General features: G+C 51.0%; 1 protein-coding gene across 1 annotated transcript; it reads left to right on the forward strand.

Moving 5' to 3' along the window:
• Nucleotides 1–8,866, forward strand: CLEC3B (C-type lectin domain family 3 member B). The gene is made up of 3 exons (XM_081071960.1): nt 1–224; nt 4,640–4,738; nt 8,454–8,866. The coding sequence occupies exons 1-3, from the start codon at nt 116–118 to the stop codon at nt 8,852–8,854; spliced, it is 609 nt and encodes a 202-aa protein (XP_080928086.1). The 5' UTR covers nt 1–115; the 3' UTR covers nt 8,855–8,866.
• The last annotated feature ends 9,621 nt before the right edge of the window (nt 8,867–18,487 follow it).

Genomic DNA, 18,487 nt, shown 5'->3' on the forward strand with positions numbered 1-18,487 from the left:
AGGTCCTCGTGGCAGCTGCCTGAAGACGTGCAGCCCTGGTTACGGCTGCTACTCTCGACCCAGGCCCTCTGCAGGCAGCAGCAGCAGCAGCAGCAGTCCCAGCCGGTGCAGCAGCATGGAGCTTTGGGGGGCCTACCTGCTTCTCTGCCTCTTCTCCCTCCTGACCCAGGTCACCGCGGACTCACCAACCCCCAAGGTCAAAAAGGCTGCAAATGCCAAGAAAGGTAAGGAGGGGTCGGGGCCCCTCTCCATCTCTTAGGGAGCCGGTCGCTTTCTCCTTCGCTGGTCCTCAGGCCCCTTCCCTTCGTTTTACTTCTGGATGAGTCCAGGGAACTTTAGTAAAGTTCCCCCTGGGGCCGTTGCAAAGCTGTAAGGGTCACTGACTCTCAGAATCAGAAAGAATCTTCCAGATCAAAGCTGACATCCGCTTTACTGCTCCCCGCCCCTACCCCACCCCCCAAATTTTAGAGAAATCAAACCTTTGGCTTGGCAGTCTGGAGATGCGCAACTCTCATCAGAGTGCCAACAGGCTCTGCTTTGTAATCTCTGAACCTCGGGTTTCTCAACTGTAAAATGGGGATCATGGCATTTGCTCAAAGGGTTGTCGTGAGGATTTAATGATATAAAACATGTAAAGTGCCCAGCCCAGGGCTGACACCTAGGAGATTCTTGATGCACAGAGAGCAGGGCAGGAACAAGTTAATTCTGAGTTCTATAGTGTAGTCCAGTCTTGAGGAAATAAAAATGTTCAAACAAACAAGGACACTGGAAGCAGCTTTGTTCTCCCTGTCGCCTCTGGAGTTTGGGATGTCCTTCAGTCGCCTTGGCTGTGGCAAGGTCTGCCCTTGGAGCTTTGCCTGCAGTGAGGTCACCCCGGGCTGTGTTGAGACAACATTACTGAAGCCATGGTAATGAACGGGGCTGTCACCCCCACAGGGCTCAGGCTGGGAGAGAGAGAGTTCCAGGCAGAGAAGCAGGCAGCCAGAGCCAAGAGCACAGAAAACTTGCAAAGCAGGGAAAGGGACGTGGGCCGCCCTCAGGCCCCTCTCTGAGCCTCCTCTGTCAACGGACAGTTGCCATTGGCCATCGAGTAGTGAAGTACCCATCAGGACCCATAGGGCTGGCACAAAGAACGGGGCAGACCTGGGTGCTGAGAGAACAGAATCTCCAAGGTTCAGTTTATAAAGTGAACAAAGGAAAGTTCAAAACAGAATGGATGCTATGCCGACATTTGTTTTGAAAAAGGGATTTATATAAAAATACATATTTACTTGTGTGTGCTTAGAATTTTTCTGGAAGGATCCACCAGAGTTAGTAACAGTGATTACCTCTGGGAAGAAAAACTGAGGAGCTGAGGGCGTCTCGATTGGGAAGGAGACTTTAACTTTTTGAGCTCTTTGGTTTTTAAAAAAATTATATATATGACCTTCTAGAAAATGTCCATGAAAAACAGAAGACTCAGTCGCATGCATGGTTATGTCCACAAGCTTTAGCTAAAATCACCGCTGAGGGGTATTCTTTGTAAAGGGTGCACCGTTCCAAAGGCAAATAGAACCTTTTTTTTAAAAAAGATTTTATTGGAGGAAGGGGAACAGGACTTTTATTGGGGAACAATGTGTACTTCCAGGACTTCCTTCCAAGTCAAGTTGTTGTCCTTTCAGTCTTAGTTGTGGAGGGCGCAGCTCAGCTCCAGGTCCAGTTGCCGTTGCTAGTTGCAGGGGGCGCAGCCCACCATCCTTTGTGGGAGTTGAATTGGCAACCTTGTGGTTGAGAGGATGCGCTCCAACCAACTGAGCCATCAGGGAGCTCATTGGCAGCTCAGCTCAAGGTGCCCTGTTCAATCTTAGTTGTAGGGGGCGCTGCCCACCATCCCTTGCAGGACTCGAGGAATTAAACTGCGGGACTCGAGGAATTGGCCTTGTGGTTGAGAGCCCACTGGCCCATGTGGGAATCGAACCGGCAGCCTTCAGAGTTAGGAGCATGGAGCTCTAACCTCCTGAGCCACCAGGCTAGCCCACAAATAGAACTTTTAAATGAGGAAAATAGTTGCTAATTTCTCCATCACCAAAGACTTAGTATTTATCCACTTAATCATGTAAATCATATACTTAATCATATGAAAAAGGAGAAGCTCGGACCCCACGATGGCTTGGTTGGCTCCAGCTGTCACCCTTCAATTCTGGCCCCTTGTGGTCCCTGGGTAGGTGGCCCCCGGAGGCCTACAGAAGAGCCCACAGCAAGTGTGGGGCATCCTGTCCAGCCCCCCGCCTCTCGCAAACCCACTCCAATGTCTGATTCACTTTGCTTTTTCTTTCTTCCGTCTACTTCACACAAGCACAACAAATGCTTACAGAGCTCTTTGCCCACGTAATCCAATATCTATGCTGAGCACTCTATGAGGGGGTCTCCATCCCTGCTCTAGCAATGCAAACCGATGCCAGAACCCCGGGGGTTCTCTCTCAGGCATCAGCGCCATCTCAGGATTACATTAAGATACGGGGCCTGGGCCCCACTGCCAGAAATGCTGGCTCGGGGGCTGGGGTGGGCCCAGCATCTGCGTTTCCCACAAACCTCCCACGATTCCTACGAGCAGTCAGGACTGAAAGTTACAGGAACAATCTAGTTGTGGGGGCCGGTGCACAATAGTGGGGGACAGGGTTCAGGGGAGGGACTTGTGCCCGAGGAGACCACTGCTGTCCGGCCGAGTGGTGGGGAACAAGTTGGCGAAGGGAGGAAAGAACAGCACGTGTTAAGCCCTGACCTCAGCCCCCAGGGCAAGGTGAGAGGGGGGAGAGCCCTGGGTGCTTCTGGGAGCTCATACTCGTGGTGTGGGGTGAGGCCCCAGCCAGCTGTATGGGGGTCAGCCAGAGGTGAGGCATGCAGGGAGGGCCGAGGAGCTCAGGTGGGCAGGATGGCCTCATAGGTGGTCAGAGGCCCTTAAGAACAGGGACTGGGGGAGCTGGAGGGCATCTGTTTCAATCACACGCATCAGGGATCTGAGGCTCCGAGACAGAGAGCAGGGTCTCCTGACTCCTCACCCAGAGCTGCACAGACCTTCACACCTTCCTTGGTGGAGCACTGTTAGCGCCTGGCTTTTTGGCCAGTCCCTGCAGTTTCCTTTGTACACACGGGCACCTCGGTGCAAATTATGAAGGCACCCCTTTCTCTGGCCTGACCCAGCACAGCCAAGGCAAAGTTTAGGGGCTGGACATGCGCCCCTACTTGTCTCGTCCCGAGGGCCTTTGTGCAGTGTCCAACTTGCACCACCTCACATGGTACCCTGTTTGGTACATCATGTGACCAGGTACGAGCTGCTGTGAACTGGCTGAGGTAGAAGCCCAGTGCGAGGCACACATAACCCCGACAGGCTAGTGCGTCAGCCCCCAACCCCCCCTTTCTGCCTAGCTCCCCTGGCCATCATTTTCCTCATAGCTGATAAGTCACGTCACTCATTTCTGTACATACAAGTATGTTTTTGCCTGCATTTGTCCTCTGAGACTCCCCAGCAAAGGCAACTTATGGCTGGACAAAGGCTCTGACCTCACCCCTCATGACCATGGACTACACTTGATCTTAGCCAAAAGGCCGAGAAGCGATATGACCATGGACTTCATGCAGACACAGCGAAGGGGGTCACGGAAGCCCTTCCCCACCCTAAGCTGTGAAGCCCCTGGAATTTCAGAAGGACTGGGGTCCACCCACCGAGCTCGCAGCTTCCACATACATAGGAAGGCCTTGGCCAGCTGCCCTGCCGACTCACACGTCACCAGCTCCAAGCAGAACGCCAGCAGGCCCTTGGTGCTCAGGAGGGCTCACTGGGAGCTGTCAGGTGGGAAGAGCAAGCTTGGAGCCAGGTGGCCCTGGGTTCCGGTGAGCCCTGCTGGCTGCTGGTTCTGACATCTGCGAGTTGCTTCAGTCTGATCTCGGTTTCTTATCTGCAAGAGACATGTGGCCCGGATACAGGGCTGATTACGAGCCCAGCACTGTTCACGTGCTTTATTTCTCTTAGTCTTTAGTCTTCTTCAGCGTCCTCTGAGGTGGGGCTACTGTCATCCCATTTCACAGATGAGAAAACTGAATTCAGAGAGCTTGAGCAACTGACTCCAGGTCCCCCACATCCATGTGACCTCAGATCCCATCACATGCTTACCTGTGTTGCTGTACTCAGCCCCAAGCTGGAGTGCCTGCTTTGCTGATCTGTGTCATGTTCCTCCGGCCTGGGGAGGTGAGCCCGGGAGGTCTCAAGGGCCCAGCCCTGCTTCCTGTGCTCTGTTCTCTTCTGGAGCTGTGAGGTGATTGAGTGGTAGGGGGTCACTGAAGGCTCTGTCTGCACCCCCACCCCAGCCCCTTCTGATTCCCAGCAACACTCCTAAATAAATGTAACACAGGTCTAACTTTAGCAGGAACAGGTAAAGGTTGGGTCCCCCTGGTAGTAGGACCGTCATGAGCAATTACTTAGACGACCGTCAGCAGGGACAGAGAGAGAGAGGATCCTGAGATACGAGGTTGAGGGGAGTCGTTTCCCCTTGTCCCATTGTGGTTGACAGAGGTAGGGTCCACCTCCAGTCCCTGCCCCACCCCTTCCCACGGCCTTTCTCACATTTGTGATCATTTCCACTTCCTTCTGACTTCACCCTAGATGTCGTGAGCCCGAAGATGTTTGAGGAGCTCAAGAATCAGCTGGAGAGCCTGTCCCAGGAGGTGGCCTTGCTGAAGGAACAGCAGGCCCTGCAGACGGGTGAGTGCAGACGGCGGCCTCTCGGGCTGGGCGTGAGCCAGACAGAAAAGCCCTGGCCAGCAGCCAGCCTGTAGTCTCCAGCCAGTGCCAGGGCCCCCGCTGGTTCCCCAAGGCCAACCCTGTCGGCCAGGGCACCCGGTTCAGGGAACACCCGCCTCAGCCTGCTTCCTCTCGGGGAGACCCCCTGATGTGTGTGGCAGTGGGAATGTGCCAAAGGACAAAAGCTCTCCCACAGGCTCCATCATCGCCCACCAGAAACTGGAGCCCTGGAGTACTCCGTGGAGCAGAAACAGCTCCCACCCTAATGAGCTCCCAGGAGACCCGCCACGGGGGGCATAGCTTCACTTCTGCATGCTAGCAGTTTGGCTGACGCTGTCACTCTTCATCATCATAATTATGCTGAAGATGGGGAAACGGAAGCAGGCAGAGGTCTTGTTCCTTGCCCACACTCGCCTGGCTGGTTAGTACAGACAAGGATCTGAATGGAAGCAGTCTGCTAGTGTGTGCTGGGTGTGAGGCGAGGTAGGCTTTGGTCTTCCTGGCCCTGTGCTAACCGGCCAAGCAGGATGGACAAAGTCACACAGCTGCAGAACCTGGCGCCACTGTCAGGGCACAGCCACCTGCCCCAGAACTACCTGGCCAGTCTCTCTCTCTCTCTCTCTCTCTCTCCTATGCTTCTCTCATATCATCTCCATTTTTCCGCCCATCTCAGCCCTTCCTACTTCTCCGTGACCTTGCCCTGGAGAGCACAGAGAATATAAGCCGACAAGAATAGGTGACTCACATGCGAGCTACGACAGGCCTGGCACTGCTCTAAGTGCTTTACGTACTTGCCTCATTCTTCACAGAAAACCCATGTGGCGGGCCGTCGGCTATAACCCCACCTCCATTTTCCACACAGAAGCTGAGTGTCTTGCCAACAGCCGACAGGAGCAGGGCTTTGCTCTTAGCTCTGCCTCTCAAGTCACCACCTGGGAATCACCTTGGCTCCTCCTTAGGAAACCTACAAACCTCCCTGTGCCCACAGCCACCCTCTCACCTGTTGCTTCTCTGACCAAGGTACCTCCATCTCCCCTTCTGCCTCCTCAGAAATCACCAAGATCCTTTTCACTGGGCAGTTTTCACTCCCACTCAGATGTTTTCTTTCAGCGTTCACACTGCCATCCTTCTGTCCCTCTAATGTGCCACTTGTACCTTCACCGCAGGGCCTTTTCACCTGCTGCTCTGGCCGCCTACTAACTGCCTCCACCTTCACCATTTCCAGAATCTCTCATCCCTCTTCTCAATCGGGCTCCTCAGTTATAAGCTCTCACAGAAGACGTTTTCTCCTTTCTCATTTTATTGCAGTTTGTAATGATCTGTTCATTTGTCGACTTATGTCTCCCTCCCCCACTGGTCGATAAGCCTCATCCCCCGGAACACAGGGGCTGTGTTTGCGTTTGGCTGCCTTTCTCCTCCCACCACCCTGCCCAGCATAATTCCTGCCATGTGTCAACTCTCAGTGAATCTCTGTTGAAGGATAAACACATAACTTTGGACAACTTAACATGGCAGATGGGGATAAGGGGTTGTAGAAAGGAAGTGTCCATGTTTTGGCTTCAAGTAACAGAAAACTCAGCAGTGGCTTGAACAAAAAGTGAGTCTGGAAGTAGGGAGCGATAAGTTTTTGTTCAGAAGCTCCACTGCGTAGTGCCAATACTGCTGCCCTCACTCCAGGCGTCACGAGTGCATTCACGGCAAGAAAGAGGAAGATGGCCCAGACTCATCTGTCCCACTTATCAGGAGAGAGGTCTTCCATTTCCAGCCTACGGATCAGAGCTCTATCATATGACCACAACCCAAAGATCACCTTGCCAACGACCCTACCCAAAGCACTCCTGAGCTCTGTTGACCTGACCAAAGAGTTGAGAGAACCAGGGGTTAGGGCTGCAACCCCCTGCCATCGGCCCCTTCCCTCCCCCAATCAGCAACCACGTGTGAAGTCCCCACCCAGTGTGCCTCTGCCAGGCAGGAGGCAGAAGTGACCCAGCCAGGGCCCTGCTCTCCAGGAGCCTCCGTCCATTCATGGAATCAGTGTAGTCACTGGAGCCCTGAGAGGACGTGTAGGAAGATAAAGCAGGATCACAAGCGGAGGGCACAGCAGGAGCAAAGGTGGGGGGGGACATGATCTGGCCAGAGCAACAGAATGGCAGTGACAGTGATGAGGCACTGAGAACTCACTAGTGGTCGTTCAGGACTAAGTCTGTGTTGGAGGGAGTGTTGCAGGTCTCAGGACTCAGCTCTGAGATGGAGGTTAGCTTGCAAGAGGTGTAGTAGCTTCTGGGGGAGGGATGGGACAGAAGGAAGTAGCAGTGGGCAGAGAGAGAAATTCAGCTGTACTGTGGTCTCAGCAAAAGCCCCAGCCAACTTGGGGGAGCCCCGATAATAGGAGGACCCTCCAGAGCTGTCCTGAGTTGGGTCAAGAGGGCTCAGTGGCCAGTCACTGGGTGCAGGCTCCCTGGGAAGGGGCATGACCGTGGGTGAGGTGGCTTCTTCCGTGGAGGCAATTCCAAGGGGGCTGAGAGCTAAGAGCTGTCTTCCTGCAGCGCATCCAGCCGCTGGGGTAGTAAGTCTTTCATCTCCAAAGGGGGTCCAGGCATCATGTCACAGGGTCCCCAGCAGGAAGGCAAGAAAAGGCCAGGCTGGGAAGGACAGTGAAGGCTGGCTTGATCAAGCTGCAGGACAGCAGGAGGCAGGCGACTGACCTGGGACAGTTTGTGAGTAAAGACAGCTCTGTAATGCTTCAGGCCTCGAGCTTCCAGTTCCGGGACTGTCAGATGACCACAGGGACACGCAGATGTTTGTTGAGTGAGTGGACTGAAAGTAACTGAGTGAGGGGATGGGATGGGATGGGATGGGCAGAGCCACCCCTAACATTTGTGGGGTCAGCAGGAGGACAGATCGAGGCATACACCCCATCTGTCTAAATATTTAAATTATAAGTCAAGGTGAAAAACCAAGTGTTAAGTAAACACACATTCTATGCTCCTAACTTGACCAAATATATCCTTCAACACAACCTTTGAGACCAAATTCACAGAATTCTTGGACTCCTCGGAGTTCCATGACTGAAAGAGCCGGTCCGTGGCCCACAGCCCGTGCCATCTCTTCTGTCTGAGGGGTCTTGCCGTCTCAGCTCCATCCTCCCAGCCCTCAGGGGCACTGAGAGAGGCTGAGGCCCTGGCAGGCGCTGGAAGCTTGCTTGGGCCTCTTGGACAGGGATTTGGGGTCCTGGGTACCTGGAGTGTGGTACCTGGGTATCTTGGATCCACATCTGTGCAGGGAAGGGGGGAAGCAGACTCGGGCAGAGCTGGGCTGAGCAGCCGTGCAGGACTGCTTCTGCCACCCCACGGAGTTCCAGGCTGGAAGGGCCCTGTCTCAGGCAGCGATGACCCCTTTGCTCTCCCACATCCCGCCAGCTTGGCACCCAGGGAAGGGGCTGTCTGCAGCCGAGGAGCTGACCGCACTCCCAGAAGCAGGCGCTCCAGGGCCTCTTGCATGGGGACCTGGGCTCTGCGGTGTCCGCCACAGTTCGGCCCTCTGGCCTGGGTCTGGGGACCGTGCCGGATCCGTGGGATGGGGGGTGGGAAGGAGGACGGTGGGCCCGCCCCAGGCGGCTGGCTGTTTGGCTCAGGAAGCCGGAGACCTTCCTGACGGCCGTTTCTCCCCCTCCCAGTCTGCCTGAAGGGCACCAAGGTGCACATGAAGTGCTTTCTGGCCTTCGCCCAGGCGAAGACCTTCCACGAGGCGAGCGAGGACTGCATCTCGCGTGGGGGCACGCTGGGCACCCCGCAGACGGGCCCGGAGAACGACGCGCTGTACGAGTACCTGCGCCAGAGCGTGGGCAGCGAGGCGGACATCTGGCTGGGCCTCAACGACATGGCGGCCGAGGGCACCTGGGTGGACATGACCGGCGGCCACATCACCTACAAGAACTGGGAGACGGAGATCACGGCGCAGCCCGACGGCGGCAAGGCCGAGAACTGCGCCGCCTTGGCCGGTGCGGCCAACGGCAAGTGGTTCGACAAGCGTTGCCGCGACAAGCTGCCCTACATCTGCCAGTTCGCCATCGTGTAGCGCGGGAGGCAGGAGAAGGGTGGGGTGGGGGGGGTCCCGCGGGGACCGGAGGAGGGGCGGGGGGGGGGGCCAGGAGGAGGATTAGGGGAGCCTGGGGGAGGGGCGGGAGTCGTGGGGGGCCGGACAAGGGAGGTCAAAGGCTGTGGGGAGCCGGGGGAGGAGCCTGGGGACCTTCCAGCCCCGGACCCTGCTGGCAGGCACCCTCCGCGCGCTTGGAGCCTCCTTTTGCAAATAAAGTTGGTGCAGCTTGGCGGAGAGTGGCTGCTTTTGTGCGGCGTGTGCACGGCAGGGAGATTTCCTGACGTGGGTGGCTGGCTACCTGCAAGAAGGCACCCGTGTCCCTGTGCGTGGGCATGGGTCCTGGGGGAGAGGCCCCCCTTGCACCGGCAGCGAGCATTACCTACTTCCAGCAGCAGGTGGCAGTAGGGGCAAGAGAATCGTTACCCATCCTTCATCAACCACGGAAGCTCTCACCTTTGGGACATATTTTATTTTTATTTTTATTTTTTTGATTTTTATTACATTCAGATATTGTTTATCATGATCCCTGAGGTTTTATTTGTTTTTGGCTCTTTCTTAAATTGTGTACCCCAGGGGAGTGCCTCATTCATACATATCACTAGTCCTCGCCCTGTCTCACAGGTAGAAAACGTGGAGGATTTTCCACGGTTTATCTGAACTATGATAGGAAGTTGGTTTCTAGAGCTTCAGCTTCTGTGTTACTCTACTAGAAGAAGTGACAGTGGCGGCCTCTTTTCCCCCTGTACCATGGGGAGTTGGGGATGTCAAACAAAGGGATGATTTGAAATGTTGGTGTAATTGTTGAAGAAGCGAAAGACTGGGTAAAAACTTCTTTTGTCAGGTTAGTGGTTTCCAATGACAGAGCACTTTTGACCTGTACCTGAGAAGTTCAAGTATTAAGTGACATCACTCTTTGCAGTCCCACCAAATTTTATCTCATCAAAGTTTCTCAACATTTACAACTCTAAAAGTGAAGAATTGGAATGGTATTGGCGCTGAACCCTGCTTCATTCTAGGATGCACGAACCAGTTAAAAAAAGAAAAACCCATCAGATTAAGAGAGTCCTGTTTGTAAAAATACATACTCTACTTGTGATGTTTTGATGAATTGTGTGCTAACAGTAAATGTGTTGAGAGAATGTTAGCAAAATAAGTTTGAACAGCACTGGCCTAAACCCTTTTTCTGAGAATTGCCCTTGAAAGGTGAGTGACTGTCCAGCAGAGAGAATGGCTGAGCAGGAAGGCGGTTTCTGTGAAGAGTCTTTCTCTGTTGGCTTTTGGTTCTTCGTCATGTGCTGGGGCCATGCGCTCAGATCTCCCCCTTGTCCCATCACCACTGCTGCTCCTCTTTCTAATCTTCCTTTTGCATTTGGCCATTTCTTCAGCATTTCCAGCCAGGGGGAGGGAGCGCCTAGGGGGGATTGCTGATGGACCCCCTCACCCCCCTCACCCCCCCTACCCCCCCCCCCCCCCCCCCCCCCCGTGTGGAGAAGGGATGGTGTCGGAGACCGGGGGCTGGTCCTGGTGGCACTTGCTGTGGGATCCTGGAGAAGGCCTATGGGGCATCTCAGCCTCCAGTTTCTTCATCTGCAAGATGCGGTTTAGACTAGATGATCTCTGAGACTCCCCCGTCCAGGATACTGCCCAGCTGTTCTTGTGACTCTTTGTAGAATCCTCTCCAGAAAAGACAAAGTTATTTGGTGGCTGTTTCCTCTGCCCAAGCAAGGCTCATGCCCTACACAGGGTATCTCATTTTGGGCGGTGACCGCAGGCCGTTGTTCTCTCTCTTTCTTGAAATCCAAATGGGTACAAATTCAGGTGCCTGGTAAATATCTCCACCTAGAAGTCGGTAGGCATCTAAGTCAACATGTTTGAAAGGGAGCTTAGCATCTTCCCACTAAGGTCGGCTTCTCTTCCTGAGTTCACCATCTCCAGGGGAGGTCCCCACCTACCCACTCACCCAAGCCCCAGATCTGTGTGGCATCACAGGTGCCTCAGTGTCTGTCACATTGGAGATCCAAATAATCATCAAGACTCCGTGATTTTACTTCCCAAGGAACTCTCCCATCTGTCCCCTTCTCTCCAGTTCCACAGCCACTGGGATTTGCAAATCATATCCTTTCTGGTTCCCCATCTCCCCCTACTGCTCTCCTACCCTCCCTAAACCACAGACTTTACTGCATAACCACTAGTCGTCAGGTAGAGAAGGCTGGCTCAAGCCTTGGTCAGAGCTGGCCTGTGGAACGTCATCTTCTCTCCCACACACATACATACAGATCTTTGCTTCCACTGAAAACGTCACTCCACTACTGTGTCCCTAAGGCCTTAAACCTCTAGGCACATTCTTCCTTTGAGTTTGGCTTTGCTAAGAGAAAAATGGAGATATTAATAAAAACAAAGAAAATGAACAACTTGTAGGCTCCTAATGTGTGGTGGGCTCTGGTCCAGAAGCCCTTTGCCATGTCCTGGTGACAATCCAGAAATTAACTCATTTAATATTCAAAGTAACCTAGGAGACAGGTATTACTAAGCCTTTTTTATAGTTGAAGAAGTCAGGTAGAGAGAGGATAATTTTTCAAAGAACGTCCATTGATGGGGCTGGAATTCCAGGTCTGTTGAGTTCCAAAGCCCATAAACCATCCGTTATCTATACTAAGTCCTTCCTGAATCTTGAAGAAAGTTTTCAGATGTTTCATGATGTGAGTGAAAGGTTTGTAAAAAGAAGTCAATGCTGGTGTGCATTTGTGATTGGTGGTAGGGAATCTGGTAAAAACGCATTTTTCCTTCCAGATTTTCTAGGGTTATTTCTGAAGCCTAACATTAGGTTTTGCTTCACCTGCTTCTCATGGGCGACTCACTTATGAGCATGGTTTATGGATGTCTCAAGCTAAAAATCACCGCACAACCTACAAAACAACTAACCGTTTGCTCCACCAGAATGCACTGCTGTTCCATGCCAAGTGAGAACATAGCTGGGGAGAAACATTTCAAAGATCCATGCCATCTTCAGATGAAAGTACTGCGGTACAGGGATGTTAAGTGACCTGTGAGGGGAAGCAGAGTTTGCCTCCCCAAAAGATGCCTTTTGGGTTATGGATTATTTTAAGCTGGTTATTTATTTTTAAGAAACAAAGACTCAGAAAGAATCCTTGCCCCTCCCCCTCCCCTGCCTAAAGGAATTCAGATAGAAAAACCTGCTTAAAGGAAAGGAGTATCACCTTAGCCTCATCATATGATCTCAATGTGGAAGACAGAAAAGAATCTAGAAAGATTGCCCTCTGTGTCCCATTTGCTTACCGCATGTCTGCTCTTTCTCATCTACCTGGGAACTGCCTGCTTGCCCTTTGAAGACCCAAACCCCCACTCCCCTGTCCTTAGTCCATGTGGGGACAGAACCAGGAGTGCAGTTTCCAGGCTCTCAGCCTTACGTGGAAAGGTGCTGGCTCAGGTAGTAAATGGCCATCAGCTGTGATTGGATGGCCATTAGCTGTGGCTAGTTGGCCGTCAGCTGTAACCATTGAGCCATTAGCCACTAATATAACTAGTTGCTGTGGCTACGCTAGCAGAAAAATGGGGGCTGGCAAGAAGATGGTGGCTGAGCTAGCAAGTGGCGGGGTGTGGATTGCGGATTGTAGAGAGGAGGGTTGCAGCTAGCAAGTGAGGTGGGTTGGCAGAGAGAAGTGGACGGCAGATTGTGGATAGTGTGGCTCCTGCCTCCTGTGTCTCCAATCCAGCCTCCAGCGAGACTATAGTGGTGTGACTCCCCTACCTATGGCTCCGTGGGTGTTCCTTTTTGGCCTCACCATGTCCTGCCTTCTTATGTGGGGAGCGGGACCAGAGACCCCGCTGGACGCCCCGCGTGACACATGGAGCAGTGAGCAGGGTGTCCCGCACGACACACAGTCTCCTCAAATCCCCTCTAAATTCTTCTCTCCAAGGCCATGGGAGAGGGTAGCAGAGAAGGGCCTGGAATCCACATTGGTGAAGCTTCCGTGAGCCAATTCAACTTTCTGGGGTGAGGAGAGGATGTGCATTGAGCGTTGAGAGCTGAAGACAATCTCTTGGGGATCCTGGTGACCCAGGCTTAGGATTACTCTCTGAGGCTGTGTCCCCATCTGTAGCAAGGGCATGCCACCTTTCTCACATCACTGTTGTGAAGGGTAAATACATGTAAAGCCTCTATCTAGCCCACTGCTTGGCACACAGTTATAAAGCCCATGAGACAATGGTACTGTATGAAAAAGCTTTGGAAATAAGACTGCCCTACATGAAAGATTCTAAAAAAGCTATGATTTTCACCTGGATAGGAAACAAAAACTCACAGTGAGCTCAACTGGACTCTATTTTATTATTATTATTATTATATTATTATTATTAATTATTATTACTATTATACTGGAAAGACAATTCTCTTGGGAAGAGACTGGCAATGTAGTTGGATGTGAACTAACACGGTCCAGGCCAAGTTGAAGGTGAGGTCAGTGATTCTTAAGCCAGACATTAGAATCGCCTGAGGTACTTAAAAAAACAACAAAAAACAACAGTGCCCAGGCTGCCCTCTAGAACGAATAAATCAGAATCTCTGGTGAGTGGAACCAGGCACTAAAAATGTTTAAAGCTCTCCAGGTGATTCCAAGCTACAGTGGTTGAGACTGGCTTAGGTGAAGCTAGCTGCCTACTAGGTCAGGATTTTGGAAGAAACCCATCAGCCCCAGACTATCTGCCCCCGGGTCTACCTCAGTCCGAATTTCCTACCACTCGAAGCATCGAGCGGTGGTATCATGCACACTAATCAGGATTGGCTACAATCAATTTGGTTACTGTTTTCTATTGATTTTGACGGGGAGTAGGGAGACGTCTGACTTGAAGGGCTTGGTGTAATAAGTGAATTTCAGTAGGAAGTCGGCATGTTTATCAGTTAGAATTTGATTTGGTTGCATATAATGAGAAATTCAAAATAACAGGGCCTGAAACAAGACAGAAGTCTGGACGTAAATCATCCAATGGGGGTATGGCATCTCCATGGTCACAGGGGATCAAGGTTCCTTTGACTTTCCCCCTCTACCATCCTAGTGTGGGCTTTCCATCTTTGATGTTACCTCATAGCCCATGATGGCTGCTGGATCTCCAACCATAATTAACTACTCCAACCATAATTAAATTCCAGGCATTACGTAAAAGAAAAGGGAGAATGGGCAAGGAAGTTCCAGTCAATTTACTTTAAAGAGCCTCTATTTTCCTTGTGTCTCATAGGCCAGAACTCTGTCAAATGTCTATCTGCAAGAAAGGCTGAGAAGGCCATGTCTTTAGGCGGGTACAGTGACATCCCAAATAAAAATTAAACTTCTTTGAGGAAGAAGGGGCAAATGATAGGTAACTAGCAATTTGTGCCATGGAGCCACTATAGACACAGTTTGAACATGGGAGGGAACTGGAAACTAGGATCCAGAAGAACAAAGACATCTTAAAGAAAAAATTGTGATTCATTTTTCTGGTTTCCCAAAACTCACTTCCATGGGTCTTTCAGTAGGAGAAGCTTGTTTTCAACTGAGTAGCTGGGTCAAGCCCTTGTTAATTTTCAACAAATTCCTAGTTTCTAAGCATGGCTGTTTTCAGTTTTGGATCAGTCTTCTCATAGACCAGCCTCCTTCTTGAAGCACCTGGATCTAGGAGGGTGTTACAAACACGTGTTTTCCATCTGCCTGTAACTGGAGGGTAGAATTATTGATTGCTGGATCTGAGTCAAAAACCATAGGATGTATCTTGGCAAACCTTGGCTGAATTCTATGACACTTTTTCTTTTTTCACTTTTCTTCTTTTTTCCCCCTTCTTTTAATTTTTATCTTTTCTATCTTCTTTTTGTTTATGAAGCTTTTTCTTTTTCACACCCCTGGAGAGTTAGTTGTACCCTGTATCAATTATGGTCCCAGTAAGAAGCAGAATCTAATCAAAGGGCTGCGAAACAAGGACTCCAGGCAGTCTTTGTTTTGCACAATTCTGATATGCATGATTTTCAATGATCAATATTTCAATTATTTAAAAATTTTAAATAACACCAGTGTGGGGACAGAGTCCCAGAGAGCAGTTTCCAGGCTCTCGGCCTCACGTAGAAAGATGCTGGCTTGGATAGTAGTAGATGGCCATCAGCTGTGGCTGGGTGGCCATCTGCTGTAACCAGTTAGCCATCAGCCACTGATATAACGGCTGTGCCTGCACTGGTTGGTTGGTTGGTTGGCAGGTAGAGAACCGGTGGGCGGATTGCGGATCGTGTGGATCCTGCTTCCTATGTCTCGCCCGGCCGCCAGCGAGACTGGGGTGCAGGAAGACCCCTTGTTGGGGTACTGGTAGATGTTTCCTTTTGTATCTCCAACCCAGCCACCAGTGAGAATATAGTGGTATGACTTTCCTATCTATGGCTCCGTGGGTGTTCCTTTTTGGCCTCACCATGTCCTGCGTTCTTATGTGGGGAGCAGGACCAGAGTCCAGGCATGACAACCAGTCCCTCAAAAAGGTGGTTAAGATTTCAGTGCCATTGTTATACTGTGTTTCCCCGAAAGTAAGACCTAACTGGAAAATAAGCCCTAGCATTATTTTTCAGGGTGACATCCCCTGAACATAAGCCCTCATTTTGGGGGGCAAAAATTAATGTAAGACCCGGTCTTATTTTGGGGGACCATGGTGGTAACTGAGCAATTGCAAAAGGCTGCAGTTGCTAAAGTACAATTGAACTGCTAGCTCTTCGGTCCACAAATCACTAGGCAGATTACAAAAGCATAGCCTGATCACTGACCAGTCATGTCGCCTCTTTCAAAGCCTGCTGGTGACTGGTCACTGCACATCTGTTATTCAGTTCGTGCACAGATAAGCAGAGTGTGCGGTTGTGTTGCTTCCTTGTCTCCCGGCGATAAACTCATGTGACATTTTACAAAAATGGATCATTAAATAGATCATTTCCATGAATGGCCAATAAAGATGAAAATGCAGCAAAGAAATGAAAAGTGGTAATGTGGGAAGTGAAATCTGAAGAGACTGTAAATGGAGTTACAGGAGAAATGATAGCCACCTGTGGGGGGGTGGCCACTGCTGCCATTTGAGTCTCTGGATATGCAGCTGGCGGGACTTGGGGAAATTGAGCTCAATACATTAATGAGGAAGTGAAGAAAATGGCAAAAGGCATGAAGCTATCCCAGAGGAAGTGACACCAGCAAAAACCTGCATGAAAGGAACTCTTGGGGATATTTTGTGACATTGAAAATAAAACGGATAAAATGTTGGGAGCTGATCCAAACTCAGAAAGGAGTGTGATGATTTGCCCAGGGTCACTCCGTGAAAGATGTCGCAAGAAGGACCAGGCAAGCACTGTTCACACTGCTCTTGATAAGACTTTTACAAAGAACTACTTTCATTCTCAATATTTCGAATGTTTAAAATTAGTGTATTTAATACTAACTTTCACTACTTTTCTCTTACCGGCCGTAAGAGGGTTGTAATCTGACAAAATTTTGAAAGGTCACTGTGGGGACAAAGCTCCAGAAAGCAGTTTCCAGGCTCTTGGCCTCACATAGAAAGGTGCTGGCTCAGATAGTAAATGGCCATCAACTGTGAATGGATGGCCATCAGCTGTGGCTAGTTGGCCGTCAGCTGTAACCAGTGAGCCATTGGCCACTAATATAACTGCCGTGGCTACGCTAGCAAAAAAAATGGGGGCTAGCGAGAAGATGGTGGCTGGCAAGCGCGGACTGCTGTTAGGACGGCAGGTTGCAGATTATGTAGATCCTGCTTCCTGTGTCTCCAGCCCAGCTGCCAGCGAGAATATATTGGTTTGACTCCCCTATCTATGGCTCCGTGGGTTTTCCTGTTTGGCCTTACCGTGTCCTGTGTTCTTATGTGGGGAGAGAGAGCTGAGACCCCACCTGCCGGCCGCCCCGCACAACAGTCACAGCACAAATGTAACTTTTCCATTGATTATGAAGTTGGTTTTGTATGGTTTCAGCTTGCACAGTCATTGTTTTAAGTCCCAAAATGACTCTGCAAAGTGAGAATTCCTGTATTTACAGAGGCGTGGGCACGATCAGCCAACTGGTAAGGAATAATGGGGTGTTCCAGGCCAGGCACAGCAGGGGCACCCACAGGACAGAAACAGGGGCAAACAGTGCTGCGGGAGCCATAGCAGGGGCACCCGGGAAGAGGGACACGGCCACAGAGAGAAATGCATCCCCGAGCACAGAGGGGATGGGAGACATACCCCAACCCCTGTCTCTGCCCGGCCTCCTGACGTTGCAGATGCTGCCTCCTGGGTGAACTCAGCAGAAAGGCAGCTAGCAGAAGGTTCAGACCATGCAGTCAGTCTGGGCAGACTCCCAGGACATAGTAGACAACAGGGTGGAGGCGGGTGGCGCCCCGATGGGGGAGTAAGTGCACTTGGCACTGTACTGTCATTTTTAGTCCATGCCCCGCAGTAAAGGACACAGTCACTGCATCCCTGATGCTGAGTGCTAACACATTACCTTCGGGAAGCTAAGTGAACAGAGATGGGGATCTAGGTTTCCATTCTCTCAATATAGGGCTCCTCCTAACATCTGCAGTGCTCTAGAATTCCCTTGTTATACTGGCTGGGACGCCAAACACAAAGCCCGAGAGGTCACTGGGGAAGAGAAAAGCAAACTCAGTGTTTTTCAGGCAGTGCTTATAAGAGAATTTCCCCTTGATAGCCACCCCCAACCTCAGTAGATTTTAGGCAACATGAGCTGGGAAAGTTTCAAATCACATTCTAAATACGACTGACAGAACGTCAGGGCAGGCGTGGCTCCATCTCTCTCAGATGTTACTGTGTTAAAGTATATTGCTTGGGATTAAATTTTAAAGTGTTTTACCTTTTGATGTGAGAGTTTCTGTAAATTATATAAGGGGAATATTTCTGTGAATTCGTTACAGCTTTGAAAATCTATTAGGGGTCTGGGGCATTTGTTAAACAACACTTGCTGTTTAAATTGGAAAGAGGCTGTGGTTGTTTGTCTGCAAGATGCTTCATTTCTATGTACTGTTAAAAGCTGACTGTGTAGCTGGATTGCTCTGGGGCTGGTTTATTGATGAGTCTCTCCATCCAGGAGGTCCCTGTCCCTGGGCGGGGGGTCTCCCCACTAAGCCCATTTAAGTCACCCATGCTGCCATGTTCTTTGCAAGAGGATGGAGAGGTTTGGCAGGGTATCTTCTCACCCTCGGTGCTACTGACAACTTGGGCAGGATAATCCTTTTTGATGGAGGCTCTTCTGTGCATTGTAGGGGGCGGTGCTTGGTAGCATTCCTGACCTCTACCCACTAGATGCCAGCTGTGATGGCTAAAATGTCTGCAGACATTGCCAAATGTCCCCTGGGGGGCAAAATCAACCCCCGCCCCCCCAACTGAGAAGTTGAGAAGCAGCTAGGTGGAGGGTACCTGTGAAGCCCACAGGAAGGAGACCTGTGAAAAGTAGTAGTTGAGGCAGACTTTGATGTTTCGGATTCCAAATTCGTCACTTTCCTCATGTATCACTTACTCAGCATCTTAGGGTGTCTGTTCAGAGAGGGGTCCAGGACCGTGTTGTACAGAAGCTCATCTCTGGCACGGCCATT

This window comes from Rhinolophus hipposideros (assembly GCF_964194185.1).
Source record: "Rhinolophus hipposideros genome assembly, chromosome: 14".
Lineage (NCBI taxonomy): Eukaryota > Metazoa > Chordata > Mammalia > Chiroptera > Rhinolophidae > Rhinolophus > Rhinolophus hipposideros.

What these genes read in the sequence shown, in the direction of transcription:
- CLEC3B (XM_081071960.1), top strand. Translation starts at nt 116, where the DNA reads ATGGAGCTTTGGGGGGCCTACCTGCTTCTCTGCCTCTTCTCCCTCCTG. An exon ending in GGCTGCAAATGCCAAGAAAG is followed by an intron (nt 225 to 4,639) that starts GTAAGGAGGGGT and finishes ACTTCACCCTAG; the next exon opens with ATGTCGTGAGCCCGAAGATG. An exon ending in ACAGCAGGCCCTGCAGACGG is followed by an intron (nt 4,739 to 8,453) that starts GTGAGTGCAGAC and finishes TCCCCCTCCCAG; the next exon opens with TCTGCCTGAAGGGCACCAAG.